At 24.5% G+C, this 27,814-nt stretch overlaps 1 protein-coding gene across 1 annotated transcript in view; it reads right to left on the bottom strand.

The window, feature by feature from the left end:
• Positions 1-246: 246 nt before the first annotated feature.
• Positions 247-27,814, bottom strand: part of LOC129615468 (lysine-specific demethylase 6A) — a 30,061-nt gene continuing 2,493 nt past the window's right edge. Inside the window, exons 2-12 of the mRNA XM_055530696.1 lie at positions 16,295-16,423; positions 13,745-13,970; positions 13,478-13,655; positions 12,038-12,409; positions 7,130-7,697; positions 6,109-6,947; positions 5,922-6,043; positions 5,257-5,676; positions 4,972-5,181; positions 4,709-4,835; positions 247-4,645 (exon numbers count right to left, since the gene is read on the bottom strand). Of these exons, the coding sequence (XP_055386671.1) occupies positions 4,448-4,645; positions 4,709-4,835; positions 4,972-5,181; positions 5,257-5,676; positions 5,922-6,043; positions 6,109-6,947; positions 7,130-7,697; positions 12,038-12,409; positions 13,478-13,655; positions 13,745-13,970; positions 16,295-16,423 (3,389 nt within the window). The 3' untranslated portion in view covers positions 247-4,447. The remainder of the gene's footprint in view (positions 4,646-4,708; positions 4,836-4,971; positions 5,182-5,256; positions 5,677-5,921; positions 6,044-6,108; positions 6,948-7,129; positions 7,698-12,037; positions 12,410-13,477; positions 13,656-13,744; positions 13,971-16,294; positions 16,424-27,814) is intronic.

Genomic DNA, 27,814 nt, shown 5'->3' with positions numbered 1-27,814 from the left:
ATCAGAATCATCTTAATGCATAAAAAAAAACAAACATTTTCATACAATAACTTTGCCTTAATTTTCAAATTACACAATTGAATTTCTTACTTTCTTAAAGAAGGATAAATTATTTTTACTATTTTTTGTTGTTGCTTAAAAACTGCTTAATATTTTGTGTTACATACATATATACATATATATATGTATTTATATTTATAATATTTTATTATTATAGAATATTTATAAATATATATGTGTGTATTATTTACTTTTTGTATTTTAATTATTCTCTTACATACTCACAACTTAAGTTTCCCTCTACAATAATTAATTTGCTATTTACTAACATTCTATATGCCTTATTTATGTTTTGTTTTTTTTTTCTTCTATATTATACTTTTCATTTTCATTTTTAAATTTTATACACAATGATTATTTTAACCTCAAAAGAAAAAAAAACAAACCAAACAAAACAAAAAAAAAAAAAAGAACTTTTTCATTTGTACAAAAAATTATAAATATTTTTCATTTCTTTTCTTTAATATTAAAAAAAAATTTTGTTCCAAATTATTTTTTGAATAGTTTATTTCGTAGTAATTGAATAAAAAAAAATTAATTTTTACAAATTAAAATATAAAAATTATTTATTTTAAGTATATTAATTAGCAAGCGGTACTTATGCCGAAAAAATTTTAAATACAATATTGGGGTCTTCACTAGTTAGCGCAAAAGGTAACTGCCAACACAACAATTTATATGCAAAAAAAAAAAAAAATTCACTAGTGCATAATATGCTCTCCACGAAGACGTTGTATGTAATATTTGTTCCTCGAAAAAAAAATTTTAAAATTTACATTTAAAACGAAAATATTATTTTAATTTAAAAAATAATTCAAATTATAATTTTTGTGTGTTGTTTTATTAAAGATCAATTTGTGAATAACAATACATTTTCTAAAATATTTTCCGAACTATAAAATAAAAAACATATGATTGTCAATTTTGCATCGAAAATTTCCTTCGGTCATTCATTAGTTGGAGGAAAATGATTTATTTTGCAATACTGCACTTACTTCTCAATAACTAGAGTTTTGAGCAGGTTTAAGGTTTTAAAGTTAACAGTTGCGTACTTAGTATGAAAGTTAGAACTGAATTATCTAATAAAAATTCAATATTAATTGGCAACTTTTTGCGATGAAATTCCAAATATTATTAATTTTTAATTTGTTGTTTAATGATTCTAAAACAGATTTTATGTTTTGTAATCAAAAACTTAGGAAAAGGAAAAAATTTTTGTTTTTGACTAAAGTTGAACATATTCTTGTCCGCAATAATAAATCAACATTTATTTTGAAAAATATATCAGCAATTTGAATTTAAATTCAGCTAAAAGGTTTTATCATAAAAGTTAATTTACTTTGCAAAAATTTCAATTTATCTGTTTCAAATATAGTTTCAATTTATTATTATTTTTTTATAATTTAGAATTAATAATGCAAATAATTAAACTATGGATATTTAAAAAGTTACTGGAAAAAAAAATTTTTCATTAATTAAAGGTATTAGATATTAGTTGAACATTAAATAGTAAAAAGTCACTTTAAAGTTTAAATAAAAAAAATGTTTTAAAAACATCACAAACTTTTAATTTTAGTTTAACTTCATATAGTGATTAATTGTAATTAAAATGTTTTAAATTTTCTAAAAACAAATGATTCAAAAAAAATATATAAGAACTGGTGAATATGAATATTAAGAAATTTAATTATCGTATTAAGTGTTATTGAAAGAAAAAATATTGTACCAACTTGCTATATTAATAAAAATTATTTTAAATTTACAAATTTTTGAACATGAATTATTGAAATTTATGTTTTCTTTTTATATTTATAATTATGTACTCTTTTTTTTTATATAATTTATTTAAATTTCCAAGATCAATCTCTTTTGGCAGTGATTTACTGGTCATTTTCATTTCCTAATTAAAATTTTCAACTTGTTTTTATTTCTTATTTAATTATTGTTTATTTTTTCTTTTTACACTTTTCATACATTTTTTTATGCATTGTTCTTTTCATAAACATTTTTTGCTCCTTTTTACAATTACTTTTAAAAAAATTTTTTAATTATTTTTTCTGTTTTTTTTTTTTTTATCTTATTTTTAAGGAAGAATTATTAAATCTAATTTTAAAAAGAATGAAAAGAAATAAAAGAATTTTCTTTTGTATAAATTGTATTCTATCTATTGTTGTATACATGAAGTTTAAAACAACTTAGAATAAAATATTGATTGAAGAACTCATGTTATTTCCGAAACATATTGTTGAATAATGAATTGGGATTCTCTCTACTTGCGAAAGAACAAAAACAAAGAAATATTGTTAATTCAAAAAAAAAAAATCTATTAATTTTTCCATTTTTTTAAAACCATTAATTTGAATGTGGATAAGAACGCAGTGGTTTGCCATTGTTTCAAATAAATTATCAGCAGAGCTGAACGCACTTTTCTTCAAGAGGTAATGTTAACTTTCAATTTTTCGAAATATGGGTAAGCGTTATTTTTTTCATATAATTTTTGAAATCTAAATATTTAACTGGAGGAAAAAATTGTTTTAGAACAGTTTTAAAAGTTGTGTTTTTCCGATGGTTTATAAAACCAAGTAACTACTTTTTTTTTATAATTTTCTTTGTATATATAAAAAAATTGCTTTATTTCTGCCTTTTTTATTACAAAATCATGAAACCTCTATTTTGAGCTTAGAACGGCGCGCGGTTTTTCGCTGAAATTGAAACTGACAAAATCAAGAAGATCGAATTATACGATTATATTAAAATATTATTATACATTATTTTTATTTCAAATTTATATTTTATTCTTTTATTAATTTTTTTTAAAAAGCACCTACAGATTTTTGTTTTTCTTGTTTAATTTAAAATACCGATTTTTTTATTTATTTAAAAACTAAATTTTAAAGTAATTTTTGCGCTTTTTGTTTATTTTTTTTTACTCAAAATATTGAAAATTTGAATCATCTTAGTTTTTAATTTTTTCCCATCATTTCATTGTATAACATTCAGAAAAAAAAAGAAATAAAATTTTAAATTTTGTAATTTAAACCCATTGAATTTAATAAAAAATTTAAGTTGAGCGTATACCTATTAACTTTGACTTGCAATTTTGATTTTTAAAAAAATGAGTAATAATTATCAATGTTGCATTTGACCACGGTATGTTGTACCATGTGGTGATAATTTGCAAATATATATCTAAAAAGTTATTGACATATTCAAAAATTATTTCCTAATAATATTAGCTTTTAACCAAAAAAAAAATTATTCTAAAAACATTTTTTAATTGTTAATGATTTTATTGTTTCCTTGGTTGTATACATTTGTTAATACATAAATGAAGAAGGTGAATAATTTCAAATTATAATTAAATTAAGATATGATCCAAATTATCAATATTTTATTTACATATAAAATTTTTTTTTTTTGCTTAAGATACATTTTATTTTCATTCGATTAGTCTTAAATGATTATGGACAGTAAATACGTTTTGAGCTAAAAACGAATTATTATGTATGTGTATAAATATATTGCGAATGATTTTGTTTTCTAAATAAGAAAAAAATGTACATTTTATAGATAATTTTAGCTCTACTTTGGTGTATTAACGCAACCACTTTGTCGTTTTTTTTTTTCTTACTTTGTTTTTATACTATACTTAATAAATTTTCTATGTACAAAATTTTTTTTCTTCAATTTTCATAAAAGAAAATTGTATAATATAAAACACACTTTTTAAATATATGTACTTTTAATATATTTTTATTTTTTTTTATTTTGAGATCATTAATATATCGTTCTATTTATGCATATATATTTTTTTGCTTGATTCTTAAGAATTAGCTTATTTATAAGTATTATAAAATAAGACTAAAATAAGTATGTTTTTACACTTTTTAGTTATCTATATTTGATAATACATTAAGAAGTATGATTTAAATTAAATTGAAATGAATAAATTTTTATGACAAAATATCGCAATTGTCATGCTTATTTTACGATTAAAAATTTTCTTTTAAGTAAAAGTTTTTATTTACATACAATTTTCATTCTTATAATTTTCAATTTAGCTTAGCTGTACATTTATATAATTTTTATATTATTTAATTAACAAAATTAGTCAACCGGATAAAAATATAAGATTTGTACAAAAAAAAAATAAAATAATAGAGAAAACTAAAATATAAAATTTAAATATAATAACATACAGAAATAAATAAATTTGATTTTGTTTTTGTACAGAAATCTTTGAATGAATTTAATTGTTTAATGGCATTAAAACTAAATGAACATTCAAATACAATTGTAAATTATAGTAAAAGTATTATTACATTTAATGTAAAATCATTAGTTTAAACAAAATTCAACTAAAATTCATTTAATATTTACTTTAATATTAAACATTACTTATATTATTGCCCGGAGGTTTAAATATTGTGAACGCGTCATAAATTTGGGTTAACTCAGTTAATCTATATTCTTCTAAACAGACAAACCCTTGTAAATTGGGTGATTGTTTTCTTGAACAATTTAAACAATGTACAACATGCCGTTTTTCGGCTTCCCGTATGAAAAGAACGTTGAATACTTCAATCTGATAATAAGAAAACATATTAAGAATAAAACAATGCTTTGATTAATTTAATGTTAATTTTACCTCGCATTGACCACAATAATGAGATGCTTCATTTTTACCACGTCCATGAAATCTCACTTCAACTTCTTTAGATTTCACATATTCTAGAGTATGTATCACATTTTTAAGGGTTGACAACAAACACATTCTGAAAAAAGGTTTAGTATGTATTATCACATATAGATTTTAGAGATTAGTTCTACAACTATTTGTAAGTTCACACGTTTTCTAATCACAATAACTTGTGTTTTTTCATTGTATAAAAAACTATATCTTTTTCTTACTTTATCAATTCAAATAATTTTGGATCCGATACTTTTATATTTCTTGCCAAATTCCAACTTAAGTGGACCATTGGAACTATACTTTTATAGTTTTGTAATTTGTTCCATTCGTAACGTTCAATAGCCAATGAATACTGTCTTGCTGTTAATGGACCAACATTCCACGCAATATTATTGCACCAACCAACCGCTTGAACCCAATGGACACAACTACAAGTTAAAAATAAGTAAAAAGATATAAAACTAGAAAATTCAACAAAATTATTTATTATCATACAAACTTACCCTGCATTCACCCAAACAAGATCTCCCGGCCTTTGTATAAAACGATATACTGGAATGTTTTCCCTGTATAAATCTTCTAATACAGGCCACCAGGAGCCGTGCAAATAGTGAATATTATTACGTTCGCACAATTGTTGTATGCCTCCCCAATATGAGTCTGGTACACCAAACCATTCACAATCCCCCGGACCAATATTTATATTAATTGAACAAAAATTGTTGTTTTCTTGATGTCCCGGCGTACGACTTCCAGGAACTTTCATATATAATTGAACAGTATTCATGCCTAATATAACATGACCAACGTGAGAGAGCATATTAGATGCTGATATGACACGTGCAAATGCAGGTAGTTTTTGCAACTCTTGAAGTTGAACTTTCCATTTCTTTTCATCAGATAAATCGACATTAGTGCCAAATCTATTAAAAATTAAAAAATAAAAATAATTATAAATTAATAAATTATAAGCTTCACTTTTTGGTGTGGAAAAGCCTACTATCAAACTCCGCTCAATCGTAATATAAAACAAGTGGTGTTAGCGAATACTTTTCCAAAAATTGCTTTTGCATTTGAAATCTCAACAATTTACAATAAATTATTAAGTAAAGTATGATTCAAATGCTTATTCTTTTTAATTGTATATATCTACTATTTTGAAACTTACCTTAACATTTTATTGCCATTCTTGTTCAGTTTGACTTTTTTTGTTTTTGAAACATTTGTCACAGAATCTTTCGAATCTGAATCTGACATTGTTTGCACTCCAGAGTTTTTATCGCGTTCCTCCTACAAAAAACATTTGGAACATATTTAATTTATTTACATGCATATTATTTTCAAATAAAATGTACCTTTAAACTATCTTGAAAACTTGAAGCTTGATATTGTGCATATTTAGCTATAGTTGTGTGAGATCTATGTGATATGCATGGCCACACTCGTTTGCCTTGTGTTGCATCCCAATTTTCATCCGGTGATTGATGAACTTGTGTTCTTACTTCAACACTATGATCAGGATTTGCTTCCACTAGTGTTTTCGTCGAAAATAAACCTAAATCTAACTTTAACGCGCCAGCTAACCCTCTAACGACAGCAATTGGATGCTTTAAACAAAATTCTTGCAGTTGCGGACTAAACGCGTGTTTTTTGTTTTCTAAATGCACAGACGGTGTTGGAGGTAATAATTGTTCACGTGTTAACCTTTGTGGAGGGCATTCAGGAGGTATTGGTGGTTTTGCTTCTATTGATAATACTGAACATGCTGGTGGCGGGTCAAGTGTACCGAGTTTTTTAACGCCTTCTATTAATTGTTTGCTACTCATAAGTGTAGTAAAAACTGGCGGACTATCGTCGTCATCATCATCATCTTCACTACCAATTTTTTCAAATTTCAGATGTGATTCAAACTTAATTTCATCTCGAACGGTGGCACCAACAGATGATGAAAACATTGAAGACGATGAAGTCGAAGTAGCTTCACATTTTATGGGTGGAGATTTGTTTCTGAGGGTTGAGGAATTTGTTGGAGTTGTTGTTTGCATAAAATTGCTACTGCTATTTGTTAAATCACTTAAATCATCAGCGTCTAATTCTTCTTTAATATCTAAGCCATCGGACGCCAACGTTTTTAAAATATCTTCAGCTAAGTCTTTTTGTGACAATAAAGCCTGAAGTTCTTGATCTGTAACGCCTTTAAAAATAAAAAATTTTTATAAAATTTTACACCGTTAATATAAAACAAAAAAAATTTTTTTTTACTCTATCAGAATTACATTAATCTACACAATTTTCTTCAGTAGAACGAAAGTTAATTAAATTGGAAATCATCATTTAAAATTAAATTTTTCTAGGAAACAGAATTTGAGTATTTACCTAAATCATTATCATTTGACGGTGGAATTTGTGTAAAATCATTTGAATTTGATAATTCGTACAAAGTTTGATTGTGTTGATCGTTTAATTTAAAATCATTATTATTTGCTGATTTGTGTGGAATAACTGCGGCTGGCTGTGTATTTGCCGTCGCAGCTGAAAAATTGTTTAAATTAAAATTGGCATTTTGATCAGATTGTGGAGTTCGAACACCAGCAGTTGTTTGTGGTTGTTGGAAAACACCACTTTGCTGTATGATTGTCTGTTGCTGTTGATGTAATTGTTGCTGTTGTTGCTGCTGTTGCTGTATTCTTATTTGTTGCTGATGTTGTGTCATTAATCTATACTGATTACTCAACTGTTGATATAAAAGTGTTTGTTGAGGATTTAGATTACTCTGATTTTGTTGCAAAAATTGTAACATTTGCATTTGCTGCTGAGATAAATATATTGCGGGTTGTCCGGGTCTGTTACCGTTTGCGGAGTCATCATTCGGTTTGAACCTTTTTGGTGGAATTTGTGAATTGACCCCTTGATTTGGATATGGGGGAGGAGGTCCTTGTTGAGCCTATAAAAACAAAAATCCAGTTTTTATATTTTTTTTTTTAGACTTAAACTATTGTTATGGATGGTAGACCAGAATTCGAAAGAAAAAAGAAAAATGAACAAACCAATATAAAATTTTGTAGATTATAAAAACCAATAGAAAATTTTGAAACTGTTCGATTCCTGTGCAAGAGAAAATTTCATTTTTTGAATAAAGACTCTTAATAATGAAATCGATTAATATATCGCAGGGGGACATCAAAATGGTATTGAAAACTCAATTCGAAGTATTTTCTGCGAATATTGTTTCAAAAGTTTTTTTATATCAAGCAGTATTTTCTGTTCTATATTGACATTCAATTTAAGTTGCAAATGTTGTCTTATTTAAAAGGTGATTCTAACTTGAATGTAATTTCTCAGACGGTGTGTATAAAAAAATTATTAACCGAGGAATATTTTATATGAATATGTAAGTATTACTCTTATGGCAGGGTAGATTTTCTAAGATTCGACGGTTAGATCTCAAAAAAAAATTTCGCAAACCAAATTGGCACAAAAATTTTTTGGAATAAAATAATTTTCCGTGAAAACGTTGATGATGAATAAAAATTTAAACTACTTTTTAATCAGATATTCTTTCACAGAACATATTGTCTGTTATTGTTGAACACATTTTGAAATATTTTTAATATGTATTAACTGCTTAAAAAATTAAAATGCTTTCATAAATATATTGTGTTGTTAAGAACTTTACATTAAAGTTTGATTAAAATTATTAGTTTCCTGGGCTAAGTTCTTATGCTGTATGTTAGCAAAGAACAGAATAAGAAACTTGTTATTATATCGCAGTTTTACATCAGAATGCAACTGAATTTACAAACTGAAATGAGTTTTGCGAATGCATACATATAGTAAAATAAATTAACAAAAAAACTTCAATATACTCGTAATAGAAACAAACTAAATAACAATTCATAAATGTTTGGCTGATAAAAATAATTTTAGATCACAACCAAAATGGTCCACTGGTCCACTTATTAAATGTGTAAAAAAGTATCATTATTTTGCATTTTTGTGTTTTAATATTTAGTAACAAAACCTCTTGCTTTAATTATCGTTTTTGTATATTCTGGAGGAAATTTTTGCCATTCTTCTAATAAGGTTTTTAAATCATTTTTATCAAATATGTGATGTTTCCAAATTTCTAACTCCAATTTGTGCCACAAATTTTCAATTATGAAATGTATTACCGTTTCCTAGTTTATTAACACTTTGTTATAAATTATTTTTCAATCTGTCTAGATATTGATATTTCTCCATATTTCCCTCAATAAAATGTAAATTAGCAACCCCAGATATAACTCAATAAGCACCCTAAATCATTATATGATCACCACCGAGTTTTACTGTGGTTACTATATGCTGTGATTTCAGGTCTTCATTTACTCTTCTCCATCGGATTCAAACATATCAAATTTATTTTCATCTGTAAATAACACATCTTTCCAGAATGAAAAATCTTTCAAAATGTGTTGATGAGCAGTTCTACAGTGTAAATAGAACTCCCCTAATTCTTTAGGCATTACATTTTATTTTAAACTAGTCACGCACCATATCAAGAATATAAGGTGCGCTAAATTTAGTATTATTTTTTATTTTTCTAACTATCCATCTCTCATGGCTACCAAAAAAATTTACTCTTTCTAGGCTTATTCTCAATCCGATTTTCGTTACTACGTGTTCTACCTATAATCTTCATAATGTTTAATAACCAATTCTCGAATGTCTGCAGTAGTATGGCGGCCCAACTGCTGACATTGGTGATTTTCAATAATTCATATATGTATGCAATAAAGATTCTAACTTAAAAATCTTTTATTGCACCATTACAGATCTACGGGACCAACCAGTTTACATCTTCTGATTTGAAATATGCACATGTGTATGTACATTACATTTTTGTAGTCTTAAATAATTATCACGCTTTATATTAAAATTGATATTAAAACTGAATTTTGGAAAACCCTCATTTTTCGAATATTGTCAAATATTCATACAAAATTACATAAGTATGTAGACATGTATGTATGTACATAATTTTCAGTTATATAATTTGAGCAGTCAGTACCTTATACAAACATATTCATACCAACATGCCCAAAATTATGTATGAATTTTTCAATATGTTCATAGTACATACTTACAAATTATGTACTCTTATCTTAATTCTTTTCATCACCTTTTTTTACTATAAAATTTCATTTTTATTCTTCCTTACAAAAAAAAATTAGATAATTTGATATTTCAATGGTACATTTCTATGGGTATGTTCATACAAACGTAGCATGTACCTATGTACACATTAAATTAAAAATTTGACCTCTTTTGATTCCTATGGGTGTGCTAATATAAGGTACCTAAATTCCTATGTATCTACAGGTAAAACTTTGATACATTCATAGTTTAAAATAAATTTTATATTAAAAATTAATTATATATTTATATTCCTGCATATAAAATTCTCATAGGTTAGTACATTTTATGGTTTCGTAACTTACCGCCCAAGATAGCCACTGCCATGTGCTTTCCACATGGTGTTACTTTCACCTTTGTTTTTCTTCTTTTTACAATTTGCAAATCCATAATTTGCTTCGACTAACCATCATTTAATAAAAAATTTCCATGATTTACTTTTTCTCTTCCTTTTTTTTTGAACTTTTACAAAAATTCTTAAATTTTACTTCCATTTTCAATGAAGGTCACAATGTGAAAGAAAAATTTTTACTTCTTTTTTTTAGTTAACCAAAAAGTCAAAATGTAAAATGACATAAGAGCATAAGAACAGTATTGCCGCTATAATTAAATTTGGCTATATCAGTCTCTTTTCATAAATAAAATGGCTCGGTTATATGCACATATAATATGGAAGCTTGACATTCATTTTTTCCAAATAATTAGGTAATGAAAGCAAATTAAATCATAAAGAAATATTGAAAAGTTGTACACAGTAAAGCTGTGTACAACTTTTTTTATGATTTCATTTTTGGTTATCAGTTTTAATTTGCTCTTAATTTTTGTTACATATTTAGTTATTTTCGAGAGATTCTGCAAAGATGTGAGTAATTGATTCTCAATTTCAAAGAAAAATTGTAAAAATAATATAAAAAAATTTATTGCCAGTTTTATATAATTTTATCTAGTTGATCTTTTCACCTATTTTTACTTATGTGGCAATACTAGAGATTGTCACTTTGCTACACAGTAATACCAACGGCAAATATTGTGTTGATTTGGTTTAGAACTTAGATGTGCAATAATTTGTTCTAAAATTTTACATAATCGCAAATGACTGTTTTATTATTGGTATTTTGAGTATGGCTGTGAATTTCGGTACCGTATCAAATAAAATAGTTTCAGAAATTGTACGTATGGTCTTAAATATGTAAAATACATGTAGATGTAGTAGAGGTGGTGAGAAAAATTTGTCCAAGTATGAATGTATGTATATATAACTATTCAACCATCTTGGAAACACATTTCCTATTCAGAAAGGAATTTGTATAGACCTATTAAGAATATTAAATATTTTTAAGAAAAAATTTATGGATCCAAAAATTATTAAATAAGGGCCAAAAATCAGAATTTTTAAGATCACCAGTTTGGCCAGATTTACGATTACTGTAAATCTCCCTCGTGGGCAATGAAATTTAGAAAGCCAGTATTCAAGAGTGGTCGGTTAATTTTAGGTTTTTGTTAATTTTTTTTTTAAATAAAGGAGAGAAATGCAAGTATTTAGTAGAATTTATTTTATTTATATAATATTAAAATGTTTTTGAAGAGATTTTTTTGAAGGAAAACGAGATTATTTTAATTCAATTTTTTTGATTGTCTATTGTTTTTGAAATGTCTATTATTTTGTAAAATGTGTATTATTTTTTTAAATATCAACTATTAAAATTGAAAAATTTCAATGTTAAACAGCTGTAATAAAATATCGATTTTGACATTCCGAAAAATAATGTTGCCATTGCAGATTCATAATATCTACGAGTGAGATTTATAATTAATTAAAACTCTACGTGCGTAACTTAGTTTCAAACTCGGAGAATTCTATGAGAGAGATAAACAATAACGGTGGATATTTTTCCGAATCGAACGAAATCGTACTAGATCTTAAAAAAACTTATATAAGAAAATGTATTTGTATGACAATCTAAATAATGTATGTATATATTAAATATAATATTATATATTATATAATATATATATTTATATATATAATATACATATATATTAAATCTAAATAATATATTATATAATAAATAAATGTAATGCAAATTTATTTTAAAAACAGTAACTCACCGGTACATAACCTTTTGAATATTGCCTTTGCTGATGATGTGACTGGTTGGCTTGATGAACGTTTTGATGTTGTTGAATTTGTTGTTGTTGCTGTTGTTGACGTGAGCTCATTTCAGCTGATATTGGCAGATTCCAGGCCTCTTCTATTGAGAACAACTGGCGTCTTTTAGACGTTATGCTCGGCATAGGAGCTTGAGCTAATTGCGTTTGCAAGAATTGTATTCTTTGTAATAAATTTTGTGGCTTGCCACCAACACCACCACCTGTTGTTATATCCTTTAATAGCTGCTTTTTCGATAATGTTGATAATGATTGTGTATGTGATAATAAATTCGAATTATTAATAGATAAAGTTAATGGTGAATCTGAATTCTACAAAAGAATACAAAATAAATAAATAAAGTATTATTCTTTAAACAATATCTTGTATAAACTAAGAATATTGAGTAAAATAGGGTAATTATTGTAGATGTGTAACATTTGAATAGAATTTACTGTTGTTTTACGTTATGCATCAGAAAAATAAAAAAAAGAAATGTAACAAAATTTACTTAAATTGATTTGTTAGCTGGCATTATTTGCATTTGCGTAAAAAAATTCAATATAACGAATTGGCATACCGCACGTTTAACCACATTCGCTGTTTACAACGAAATTTAAATACAAAGATGTTTCTTTTTATTATTTTTTATTCTTTTAATCTACCATTGTTTTTGTTTAAATTGTACAAAAATGTATGTACTTTGTCCTGTTCTAAAGTTACAAAATCATCATTTTCAATTGTTAATTGTTTTATGTAATCCAACTCAATATTTTTTAGAAAAATTAACAAAACCAATTTGACGCTTATACATTTACATAGTGTCTTTAATTTGAGGGTATCTTTGAAGCAAGGCGATAGGGCTTAATTTGAATAAACAAAAAATAATAACATTTTTTTCGTTCTTCCCCTTGAATAGTGGTACAAAGAAGTAAGTCTCTTTGAAAAGTTTCGCTTTTTTACATTTTCTTTCGTGGAGTATATAAACTTATTTATATACATACATATATAAGTTTTAGCAAAATCTGTAATGTTATTTAAAAACACGAAATTTTTTAGTTAACGAAATAGAAGTATTTTGTTTTAATCGTTTTAATAGCATTTAATACTTGTATAATACAATATACATAAAATTAAAAAATTAGCTATTATTTTACAATAAATTTAGAAATTACATGTCTCTAAAGTGAAATGTAAGCCCAACTTATTAAAATTATTGCCAAGACGCCATATTATTTTCGAACAGATTTTGACCATTAAAAGAGCATTTTACACAATTTTACACAATAGGATGACGAACAAGTACTTGTAGTACCGAAGTAAAAAAGGAATCTTCTAAATTGATACACATAAATTTTTTTCTACAAGTCTAGAAATATTATTATGTTAATTTTACTTACTGAATCTAATGCTCTAGTCGCATTTATATAACATGCTAGTGCATCTTTTGGTTGACTACAGCTTTCATATAAAATACCTAAATTTGTCCACGCAGCACGATGATTTTTATCTAATTGCACAGCACATATATAAGCTTGTAAAGCATCTGTTGGTTGATTTTGTTGTTGATATAATACTCTAAAAATGTTTAATATAAATAAATTACTAAAATAAAATAATAAAATAAAAAAAAAGTAAATTTCCCTTTTTTACCACTTTAAACTTACCCAATTGAACACCAGGTATCAGCGTTACCTTCAGTTTCTTCTACAGAATTTCTGTATGCTATAAACGCATCATGAACTTTATTAATACTGGCAAAACATCTTCCTAACAAATATAATGATTGTCCTGATTTAGGATCAGATTCTATAGATTTATTTAAACACTGTATTGCAATAGAACTACGCTGTCTTTTTTCACCCAATGATTCTACACAATGATACATCCATCCTAAAATAAGAGAAAATATTATGAAATATGTAGTATAAAATATAAAATATAATTAATCGAAAAATACTTATTGAAATATTATTTTTCTTACTTATAAATTAATATTCAAACAGCTGAGGTTGCATTTCAATTTAATAAACCGAAATGCAGCACTTTTTAATAAAATAATTAATAATTAAATTAGCTTGGTAAATTTTCTTAGTCTTTGGTTTTTCAAACATAAAGGAAAACAAAAAAGTATTGAAAATTTGAATGCTATTTCTATTCATGTTGGCCACAATTATTTTTTATGTAGTCCATTAAAAAGTTCCTGAGCCTAATCAATATAAACAATAAATTTAAATGAAAATAATATTGAGATATCAAGTTGCAATGATCTCATTACCATATCGACAGATTCATACATAATTTGAAATTGGTTGCTTGTTGGGCTATTAATTGTCAAATATTAATATATAATTTTGAGTCCAAACAGTCGAATCCTATGGCGATTTTATGAAAAAAAACTCCAATGCATCATAAGAGCCTACTTACCATGTGGATGTACTAATTTTCTTTAAGAGAAAATATTGACTAAATTATTTATAAAATAACCGTGGAAACTTATTCAATTTCAATAACTAAAATAATATGCTGACACAAGTTACGAAAAATTCAAGCGATTTTAGCTACATTTTCAAACTACTGAATGACAAGATGTTGCAAACTTTATAGATTTAAGATGTTGCATTACTTAAATTCAAAATTAAAAATTTCTTATTAAAAAAAAAACAATTTTCAAGAATAATCGTAAAATTTATAGGATACTACGTTATTTTCTAAAAACAAAAATATGTCAACATAAAATTGTAGAACAATTAAGAAGCAAGGACGACTTTTATTTATTTTTTTTATTATACTTTACGGAATAAAACTGGATTCTAATTTTTTTTTGTTCTTCTTCTTGTGTTCTTATTATTTTTTAATTGTGTGACCTTGTGTTTTTTTTTGTATGTGATAAAATATTCTGGGAAATTTTGCATGCCTTTATGAGCACAATTTCTTATTCAATATAAAAGCAAAGCAATTTTTTTTTCAAAGAACAATTTAAGAAAATAAGCAAACAAAAAAGAAAAAAAAGGACGATCATAAAACATAATTCTTATATGACGAGTAACGGCTGTTTATACAAAAAAAGAAGGTATGTAATTACAATCCTTTACAAAAAATAATACTTTTTTTTTTGATAAGTTCTTCTTTTAGGATAAAAATAATCAGAAGAAAAGCCAGTCATATTAAAAAAATATGCATGGGTATATTTATACAATATTATTTAAATATTACAAGTAATTTCGTAGACATATACATTCAGGTACAAATATTATACGTAACATTTTAATATCTAAATAGTGAGTACGTACGGAGTAGTTTTGAAAAAAATACCATTTTACAATCGATAATATTTAAGAAATAAATATTGTTTTATTGTTTTTTAATTATAAATAAAAATTGATCCTTGTTAAAGTAAAAATTTTTCCTTTTAATTTTATTAAAATGGAAGAGAACAGGTTCTTGAAAAAGAAAGGCTTGCAAAGCTTGTCGTCACTGAAATTATTATTTTTATTTCATCCTTGAATTGTTTTTTTTATTATAGATTTTCAGAGAAAAAAATTCAAAAAATAATGCATACATACTTGAGTAATATAAAAAGAAAAGCCCTAAGGACGAAAGGGTTAAAATAAAAATTAAACGCTCTAATTAACGGTACGATCCAAGTTAAATAGTAAGGATTTTGTACAAAGTCTAGTTTAAAAGTGTCTTAGATAATATGAAATTAATGCACTATTTAATGAAAATGGCATGACGCAAAATGACATGAGTAAAAATTAAGACGTTGATTAAATTTTTTTTGCTTATTTTAATACGCAAAAGGTTGTTAAAGAAATCGTGCAAGTATATCTGTTATTCATTATATATCTCAAAAATTTTTACACAACTTAGCCAATTTAAAGATAAAAAAAAATCTGATGTTCATCAGCACATAACCGACCAGAAGTTATATTGTTTAGCTTAGCAAAATTGTTACACAAGATTATGAAAATGCATTAGAAGAAGTACTTTCATATTTTAAGAATGCTGAGAAGCTTTTAGTAAAGATACATAGAAAAGCGTTCTTTTTCGATTGGTTAATTTTCAATATTGGTTCTTTAAATTGGGAACTTTTAAATTTTATGATTGGATTTTAATATTAGAATTTTTGTTTAAACAATAATAAATAAGTATCCACATGAAAACCTTAAAACTTATTATAAAACATTATCAAAAATTATGAAATAAGCACTTACCCAATTGACGAAATAAAAGTGCTTTTAATTGCGGTGTCAGCTCCTTTTCAGAGAGAAGCTGTTCATAAGCTTCTTTAGCAGCTTTATGTTTATTTTGTACTTCATACAGATGAGCAATATGAAATCGTACTGAAAAGAACAAAACAAAAGGTTGATAAATTAAATAAATAATCAATATTTTAAAAAAAATAAGAACAATATTTTTATATGTTATTATTAAAATTACAGGAGAATCCGAAAAAAAAGACCTGTTACATAAATTTTAATATTGTTTTAAAATCATAGAAACAAATTCTACTTCTGCAAAAATATTTATAATTTCTGATATTTTAGTATATGTATATGTGTGTTTAATATAAAAATTCACCCTTATGAATAACATTTAAGAGCGCAGAGTAGTATATGCAGTTTAACGTAATTCGTACATCAAAAGAAAATAGTAATAATTTCCCACGAGTCACCCTAATTTCATAACATATGATTTAAAATATACAATGTATGTCTATATATGTATATATTTTATTTTTTGCTATAAAATTATCCCAATAGAGAAAATATTAATGTAGTAAATATTAATCAAGGATCAAAAACTATACTGAAGTTGTTATTTTATAATAATAATAATAAAGTAAAAATTTACCACACACAGACACCGAACAAACACCTTTTTTTATTTTAATAATATTTAATGTGAAAAAGTAATATTAGAAGGGTAAAAAATTTTAAAAAATAAAGTAAGTCAATTCTAATTCATCTCATATTGTGGGGATAATATTTGAGCAAAAGTATGAATAATAAAGAAGAAATTTTGAATTATATTTATAGGAGATATAAGAAATTGATAATAATTTATTAATAAATAATTTGTTAAATTTTAAAACTACGAGTATTTTTAAAAAAATTTAAAAATTTAAAAATTTGATGAAAATTATATTGAAGTAACTCTGACTGATTCCATATCGAATAGCATGTGTGGCTTTATTAACTTTATTGTTGCTCCATAATCCAAAATTTTATAATATAAACTTTTAGTAAGGAAAAATTTACTTAAAATTAGAGCAAAGAAATTTGCGAAATTTGCAAAAAAAAAGTGCTTTTAATGGTTCAGATTTAGAAAGCAATCACAGTAATAGGATCTTCACAGTAATATTTCACTTTATTATAGAGGAAATACATGTAGTTAGGACTGTCATAATATTTTGATTATAGAATAAATTCTCTTGAATACGCAAACAATATTAGAAGAGGATTGCGACTGTTTTTTTGTATTATGTACTTTAAGTTTAAATATCTGTATTTCTCTAACTCTTGTATGCTATCAAAGTTAAAACAAAACCTGAATAAAAAATTAACATTACTGTCCAAAAATTAAAGGTAAAGGTATTATAAATTTCTTTGTAATATTATAAAATAAAGCCTTTGATTCAAATTAACTTTACTTAATTGTTAATTTCTGTTATTAACACTTTTGATTTCCTTCCGTATAAAGTTATTCCTATACTTGATTATATGCACATTCTAATGTGCTATACAAACTCATTACTAGTATGTATACATGTGTATATTATAAGCATATATACATATACATATGTATATTTAAAGTTTTGGAATTATTCAATTTAAAATTTAATTTCCTTATTAATTTTTAAAATCCATTGAAATTCTGTTTCATGTACATACATACATACATACATGAAATAGAATTTCATTTCTTTTTTTTGATTATTGAAATTATAGCAATGCAAACTAGATTGTAATCGCGGTTAAATTCATATACGATAATTTGAGATATTTTATTGTAATTACATGAATATACCTTTGCCTACATGTACATATATAATGTTGTATTATATATAAAGGAACGCATTAAATTAAAGACACATAAACACGTTATATTCATTATATACATACATATGTATATAAAAACGTAAACATTATAACTTGTATGATTATTTTTTTGAGTCAACATACACAATGTAAATTTCAAGAATTTTTATACACCTGATATTTTTCTATACAATAAATTTTCCAATTAAAAGGTCAATTGCCCTCCTAAATTATCTTTATGTATATGTACATATATATGTATGTATGTATGTATGTAAATGCATATATAGTTTTTTGTATTATTTTTATTTCTTGGTTTTCTATATTACGTACTTCTTCTGTAAGTAAAATTGGATGTAGATTGTAGATAATAATATGTTCATATATAACCTCATCGGAATATAATAAAATTACGTTAATAACTTAAATTACATATTTTTCTTCTTCCTATTGCATTTTGAATAAAAAAAAAAATAAATTTTAAAATTTAGCTAAAGAGTATATAGAAAATTGAAAAGAAGTTAAGTGAAAAAATGTTTCACTTACGGTATATTTACCAGAGGATATTTTGTTCGTTCACTTTAACTGCTTTTCAAATTAAGATTATCGAATTTTAGTTCTATAAAAAATATGTATGTAGTTAAGTTGTATGTAAGTGATTCTACTTAATCTGAAGCTGGACAATGTAAGTATATAATATGTATGTACATTTATATAGTTTTAAATACGTGCATATATTTGTATTTTATAATTGAACCTATTAACTACGAGTTACAAAATCGTAAAAAGAAGAGGTAAGTGGACGAAGGGGTTAACTAACATTTTGACAAAAATCGTGCTTCTCAGATAGAACATCATTTAATTTCATATATTTTCAACTGTGATTACTCTTGTAGCTAGAAATTTAATATAAGAAGAGATTGACAGTGCACATAAGATATAAGTAACAAAAAAATTAAAAAAGTTTTACAATTTGTTAATGAAAAAGTGTGTCACAATGCAAATGTAAGCTAACCCCTTTGTCCACTTACCACTTATTCTTAAAAACTTTTCTTCACAAAATTAAACATCTATTGTTATTTCACGCAATGTCGAAGAAATAGGGTTACTATATTCCAAACCAGTTTTTGGAATTTGAGTGGAACTGAATAACTAATAAATAATAACACAAGTATAATAAAATAATTATTAGGTAATAAGTATTAACTAATAAATAATTTTACATGATGGCAGTACAACATATTTATTTTAATTAGATAAAAAAACTATTATGATTTTTCAAACTAGCATCAACATTAAGAAAATATGGACGAAAAGATAGTTTCATTCTTATAAACTTTAAAATATTTACAAAATTTAATACACTTATTAGGAATAATAAATCTTACGAATAATTTTTATTTTTCTATTGGTTCATATTAAAACTTTTAACACATAAAAATCTAACAATTTCACTTTTAAATCATATACCTACATACGAGTATATATTTTATGACATAAAAGTGAATTTTTAATGACAATAAAATAAAATTCATTTTATAAGGCCATAAACACAATCAAAAATATTAATTGGACCACCTCACCTTTAGCAAAAACATCATTCAATTTTATTGTACACAAAATCAATAACTAAAATCGATAGATTTTGACTTCATTTTTTTCACGATAAAGAACGAACCTTGTTTTAAGAAATTAAGATGAGCAAGATAAAAATTTATTTAAACAAAAAAATAATATAACAAAAAAAAAAAGAATAGAATTTTCCGGTATGAAAATAAGGGAAATTACTTAAATAATTTCATTCCCGCAACGTATGTGTGTATGTACATACCAATATGCCAACATTTCCATCCGGTATAAAAAATTTTTTTTATATACATAAGTAGATACATTCATACATAAAATTGTAACAGAAACACAACAATAAAAAAAAGAACATTCATCTTTCCTCTATAAAAAAAAAAAACACAAAAAAATTACACTGTTTCAAGTAGGTATAAAATACAAAATGTATCAAGTGTAAGAGAAAAATAAAAAAATGTTCTTCTTCTCCACTTTGCTTCTTCTCCACAGTTCACATAATGAACGGTATTAGTACGCTTAAAAAAGTGTATTAATAGCGCAACTTTTTGTGCTGTCACTTAATTTTCGATCAAAATAAATTTACTTTAAAATTTTTTATTAAATTTTTCTAATTCAGTCAACTATACTTTGTCAATTCAATTACCAATAAATACACATGGAATGAAAAAAGACTTCTACGAAAGTAAAAAATGAAAATATAACGTAACGTTAATATTTTTGACATAGCAAGTAAATTCTGCCAAAAGCTTTTCTAATTATAAAGCCTTTTTGCAAAAGCAATACAAACAATCACATACATATAAGTACATACGCATATCAGTTGTCATTCTATGGCACAAAACAGATAAATTGTGATTTTGCTGAATTACGAGGAAATTTTTATTTGGAAATCATTTTTTTCCCTATTGGTCTTCGTCCCGGTACCGTATTAGCAGTTTTTAGATTGTTCTTTTGACAAACTATATTGTACACCTTTTCCATGTGTATAAAACTCCCAAGTTATGATCAAAAGTTCGTTATCAGAGCTGAATTAAAAAAAATACAAAGAGCTTGATACGTATACATAAATATATGTAAGCTCATGCTAAAATATTTTTAATTTGGAATCAAAAACCAAACACATCGAACTAGATTGTAAATTTTAAATTAATTCAAATGTTTTATTTTTATGGTTTTATACTTCAGCTGTTTCCAAATTAATTTAAAATTTGCAATGAATGCTTGACTCTTTTCTCACTAAGTTATTAGACCTTAGATAGTATTTTAATTTAAAAATAAATTCTACTCCGAAATTTAAAAATATTAATGACAATACTTCCAAATATTATTGTAATTTTCTGGGGGGGACCATTGCTCTCCTTACTTACATAATTCGGTGATGAGAGATTTTTTTTGTTAAATTATTTAAAACCGAAAAAAAAAAATGAATTATGTATGTATGTATGCATGTAAATATGAGCAGGCATAAAACATGAAAAAGAAAAATAAAGAAAAAGATAAAGTCAAGACGAGCAATAAAGTACAATATTTACATTTCTTGTACATTCATTCAGATACACAAAGGTACTAAACTCTATATTATGCATTTGGTTTGTATGGATGTATGCATATACGTACTGACGTACATACATACATAAATTATCAAGTAATTTTATTTTTATTATTTTTGCTGTTTTTTTGTTTTTATTACATTCTACGATTTTATAGCACGTACTGTTGGAAGAAGAAAAACTGTGTATAGGTAAGTAGTTACATGATTCATATACACTTAAATGTAATATACATGCATACATACTTACATACATACATATGTATCCATTTATATTTATACTGAGAGACATCGGTGAATGAACTTTCATCACATCTTCAGTTTTGGTATTAACGAATAAACGTTCATAATATAATAACCATTTGGTAGATGCAATAGAGTATGGTTTAACAAATTTCATATATAGAAATTGGTTTTTGATTCTTCTGAGTCACAACAATGGAAATGATGGTGCCTTTAGTTAAAAAAAACTGCTGCAACAAAATATAAAAACTACGAGACACTGCAAAGCAACACGCTGAATATAATAAATTTTGTTAAAGTTAGTATGTATGTATATTCATACCTATGTATAATTCTGTATGTATAAATAATTTTGCATTGTATAAATAAGATATAATAAAATAAAATTTATGTAAATACAAATATGATATTCTAAGCTTGTATACAATATAAGATTGCAACAATTGCAGCAGCAACAACAGGAGTCAACCAGCACGTAGATCAAACAAATAAATGTGTGAATGTAAGTATGTATGTATGTATGTTCAAATTGAGAAAAAGAAGAAGACTATAATATTAAAAAACATTTTATTTGTACTTATTTCGTTATTTTATTCGAGACGAAAAAAAATTTAACAAAGTAAATGAAAAAAAAAGAAATTTGATAAAGTTTGGGTAAATAAAAAAAAACGAGAGCAAAAGCAACAAAAAACCCATGGAAGAAAGAAGATTGTACTGTTATATTAATAACAGAGGAAGTTGTATGTGTATTAGTTACAAGTTTTCAACATTAAAAGGATTGAATATATCAAAGAAATTCTAACCAAGTTAAAAAGTAAAAATTTATCATTAACGATATTTTTTCCTTTGATCATTTTCAAAATATTAAAATAAAGAAGACGAATTTTGACATTATGTACGTATAATCAAAAACGCAAAAATAAAAATATTTAAATTTGTTTTAGTCAGTGCCTGCACATCAAACATTGTTCACAAATTTTATTTTATGAGAATTAGATGATCTTCTGTTTTTTCCATTAAACAAAGTGACATTTCCACACGCAACTGTCATTAAATTTAAGTCAGATCAAATAAAATCCATGACCAATATTGCATACGTAAACGCTGCCTTACTTTTTTATTTAAATAGAATTTTTTATAAAATACTAAAGTTTAAACTCAAATTAATTTTTGACGTTTGTGCACATACGTATTGGAAATTTCAATAAAATTATAATTTTATTTTCCAAATTTTGAAGCAATTTTTATAGCTTTGAATAAGTTGAAATAAATTTCCCAGCTCTAAAATTAAAAAATTATGATCAATTAAACAAGATAAAATTCTAATTATTTGCACAAATATTGAGATTTAATATTTTATAATATGAAATGGAAAAATGTCCCACTCCCTTACGGGTAAGTGCTGCTTTTATGTCACTACGCTATATAGTTTGAACTATTCAAATACTTTCTTTACAAATTACATTATCAATTATTAGGGCCATGAATTTTCATTTGTCAAAAATATGTCAAATACTAAACAATAAATTACGAATGTTCTAAAATTACAATTCTAAATTAATCAATAGGTATATGAATTAGTAACCACAAAATGACTCTCTACACTATTTAGAAAAATTATAACATCTTAATCGAAATAAATAAAAAACAGCAATGAAGCTTTTTACCATACCTCATCTTTCAAGTTTATATTTTCATATGTCAAATTAACGGCTTCGTACATTTTCTTCTACTGTTCGTTTGACAGTTGGGCCATTAAAAAAAATATATATTCATACACATACATATAATATTTGTTTTGAGAAAAATGTCAACTGTTAATAGTGTGCATAAAAATAACTGTAATAGTGTGCTATTTCCCGTTATTTCGTGTTAACCTGAATTTGAAAGACTTTAAAATAGTTTTTTCAGAAATAACTTAAAATCCTTAAGCTTTGTTCGAAATTCTTAATTTTAGTTTTAGCAATTTTTTCAATTACTTACAGAAATAACAAAAATATTTTAAAATTCTGTTTTATTGCATAATTCAAACATATTTTTAGGAAACTGTTAAATTATTCTATTTAAAATTTAAATTTTCTGCAAAAAGAAAAATAACTTGGACTTTTTTGGACGAAAAGTCTTCAAAGAAAATTATTTAATGTTTTAAGGATTTTTTTTTACATTATATTTTTCAAAATAAAATAACGATGCACAATTACAATATCAAATGAATAAATGTTTGTGTATATACCATTAATACATGTAATATACATACCTACATACATACAAAACATAAAGGAAGCAAAAAGAATGCTAGACAAGACGTAATAAGGATAACAGTTTTCATTTTTCTTCCGATGAATAAAATTGATTATTTTTCTTTATTTCAGAACACCACAAAATGAAAATTTAATTTAAAATTTAATATGAAAAACTTTGTTCGAATTCTAACAACGCGTGTCTTTGTTTTTATATTACGTTAAGAAATTATTTAACAAAACATCTCAACTGTTATATAAAAAAAAAAAACTATTTTCAACTAAGTATATTTCATGAATAATAGAAATATCCTTCGAAAGAACTATTAAAGTCAAGGTTTATTACCGTCTGTGAATTTTTTAATGATATTATAATATAAAAAAAGTAAGAGAAAATTAAATAACAAAAGGATATGCACATAAGGAATACTAAAGAAATCAAATTTTAAATTTTCCATCTTATACACTTACATACATACATACTCAATAGTGTTTTAAATTAGCTATAGAAATTGAAATCACTTTTGACTTTTAAAAAATATATTCAAGGAAACTTTCATTGAAATTCTTTATTTTTTCAAATGACATGCAATATGTTAATAAATTAAATAGCTGACGGAATTAGCTTTCAAGAATAAGATTTTCTTTTTGTGTTCAAGAAAAAAAAAATTTTTTTGATTCTGATATTATAAGACAAAGAAAGTACAAATATTATGGAAAATTTAAATTAATTTTTTAATTTTATTTTGTATAAGAGCTTCAGAGCACATTATGTCAGTCTGATTGCAGATATACATTTGCACCTATATTTTGTTTTCTTATTTAAAAATAGAGTACGTACTTTGTGCAAATTAAAGTGTAGTTAAATTGTATGATATTTTATCTTAAAAATTTACAGGTTGGGAAAAAAGGGAAATTGTAATTTGTATTTTTGCTTTAACAAAAAAATTAATGGTTGATTATAGTTTACTGAGATTTCTAGTTTTATACGGAAATATCGTTCAAATGTCAAGACTTTTCGCCTTTAAGGTTAAAGTTTTAAAGAAAAGTTATTATATTAAAGAAAATTTTAATTATTATTTAAAACTCAAATATTCTGTATTTTTAAAAAAAAAATTCAATATTATTTAAAAGTTCAGTAACAGCTAGCTAGATAATAGTGGATATTTTAAAAATGGTTATGAATATAGAATGGTCTACTAAAGAAAATATAAAAGAGAAAAATAAATCGCACGTCGATTACAGACAACCATTATGGAGACTAAGATTGACAATTTATGTGGACTTCAGACTCAGATATAACATTTATGAATGCAAGCAATATTTTTGCAATAAAGTAATTATTCGGCAGTAAAATATGTGAGTGAAGAGTGTCTGTTTATTATTACATTTATGCTAAAATTAATCTGCATTTACAATTTTTTTTAAATCAAACCAGAATATTTTCTTTAGTATCCAGATTTTAGTATACATTTTCAAAACGGCTACACGTACATCACATTATACGTGAACTTACAACATACATATATAAAATACGTCATCATTAATATGTATTAATCTTAATTTGCATTTAGATTATCCAATTATTTCTTTATCATATCACACACACATACTAATATTAAAACAAAATTTGCATTATTCTGTTATATGTGTTATACGTTATACTGTTATAAAATCCGTCTTCATTTCTTTTGTACATTACAATATGCAAATAAAAATAAAAAAAACCACATAAATATTCGATGTGCCAAAATAAAAGGGTTAAAAATATAAAAAAAAAATTTAAATGCATTTTGCTTTCTATCTTTTCAATATGGAATAGTTTGTCTTTAAATAGAAAATTTTTTCCTATTTCACAGTGATTTATATTCGAAAGAAAAATGAAATTGCAAATGTTTGAATTTAAAATCCGTTTTGCAGAATTTCTAATTAAAAATAATAATAAAAAAAAAATTAAAATAGTCTAAAATAAATAAAATTGTATGCAAATTTTAATTTTTAAATAAAAAAAAAAAAAAATTAAATAATATAAAAGGGTTGTGTGTTTTCTGATTAAATAAAATAGAAATCTATTTTTAGAGAATTTTTCTATGTTTTTGTTTTTATTCTTATGATTCATTTACGTTACAGCACGTCGAATAACTTGAGGCTTTACATATTCTATAAATATGAACATTTTTATGTTGTTATTTAATTCACACATATGTACACACATATGTTGCCATTCTTTGTTTCTTTTATTTCTACTTATATGTCTAACCTGTACTATTTTTGAATATGATTACAATGTAACCTCAACTAAAAATAGGTTATCATATTGGTTTTATCGTATTTGAGTTTTGATAACTTTGTAATTAGAAGTTACTTAATGATAGGAAAATTGACAATTAACGTCGATTAATCTTAGTATGTGACAACAATGTCAAAATTTATAATCGTTTTATACCGTTTATATATTTTAACTTAATAATCGAGTAATATTTACTAAAAGTCACTTTCTAAATTTCGATACACTAAAATTTTATCGATTAATATCAGAAAAAATAATCGATTAAGATTTTTTATTAATTTAATTTAAGTTCGACTTTTATTTTACAGTTTCTATTGAGTGTTTATATTGACAGTTTCTTTTAGAAATATGTACATAGTTTAAAGTAAAATAGGGCTTAACTTTATACATATAGGGCTGCAAATCAAAATTTAGAATAATTGTTAGAATAATTTTTTCGAATTCTAAAACTTGCTTCTCTACATTATTTGATTCAATAATTGATTTTCTTTCTAATGTCTTATTAAACTTGATTTTATTTGATGGAGTTAAGTAAATTGTAAATTTTACGTTTATACTAAAATAAAAAAGACAAAAAAAAAGTTATTTTGCTACCCTGAAGCGACAAAATATTCTAAAAACATAAACTTAATGCCAATAGGCAGTCTAGAATAATTCGAAAAAAAATTCTATTCTTCTATTGTTATCCTTGTGTATTTTTTTTCTTGTTATTTTCATCTTAAGCTTTGAATTTTGCATAAAATGGCTAACAAATTTATTTAATTTATTAAAAAGGGATGAATATGAGAAACAAAATAAATTGAAAAATCAAAAAAAAATTATTTTAATTTCAATTTTTAACATGAGATCAAAAAGAATTCATTCGTTTTCTATTTTTTTTTTTTTTTGGTTCTCAAGGGATCCTTCCTGAAAATTGATATTTATTAAGTTTATTTAATTTTCAATTTTTATTAATACATACATATATGCGTTTATAAAAACTTGACCTTAGAATTATTAAAAATAAAAGAATAAAGTTATTTCACCTAAGTAAATAAAAAATATACTGTTTTGTATGTACATACATATATGCATGTAGTTACATACTTAATGTACGTGTTATACTAATAAAGGGTTAAATTTTCATTAAAATATCATATACGCATAGATATAAACCAAAGGTACTAAGTTAAAAATGAATACGGAAATTGAAAAGGGAATAAATTATATGGTCTCTCTATTTAATTTGTTTTATTTGAATAAAAAAACGAAAATTGAAATATGTACATACAGATGTATGTATATACATATGTATGTATGTATGAATAAAATATTTTGAGGTTAGCTTTGTTTCATATAAAATACAAATGAAATTTTTATATTAAATTTAAATTTTCAATTTTGCAATAAATCTTTTTTTTTAGAAATTACAAAATTTTTTTAGCACATTTTCATCTGAGTACAAAAATTTCTAATACGAAACTGGAAATCTGCGTACCAATCTTAATTGTGTCGAATCATAACAACGTTATAAATAATAAGAAATTTGGTGCAATAACATTGCTAGTTTATAATTTATTTTAAAACCTAGTTTCACCTTTCGATTCAACCCACTTTTCCAATGTTTTTGCTTAGTGTACTAATTCGGTCTTGCAAATTGACTGAATTCGGTCTTGCAGAAAATTAAAATTAAGGAAATGCTGTTTCATTGGAAGTTTTTTATATAGCAAAAACAAATTCTTAAAAACATAATGTGGCCATACTAAGTTTAAATTTCGTTTTATCAATAACTAAATCTTTAAAAGGAA

This window comes from Condylostylus longicornis, unplaced genomic scaffold, assembly GCF_029603195.1.
Source record: "Condylostylus longicornis isolate FDR11 unplaced genomic scaffold, ASM2960319v2 ptg000135l, whole genome shotgun sequence".
NCBI lineage: Eukaryota > Metazoa > Arthropoda > Insecta > Diptera > Dolichopodidae > Condylostylus > Condylostylus longicornis.
Note: the sequence above shows the minus strand (reverse complement) of the source record. Positions and strands in the feature narration are given on the sequence as shown.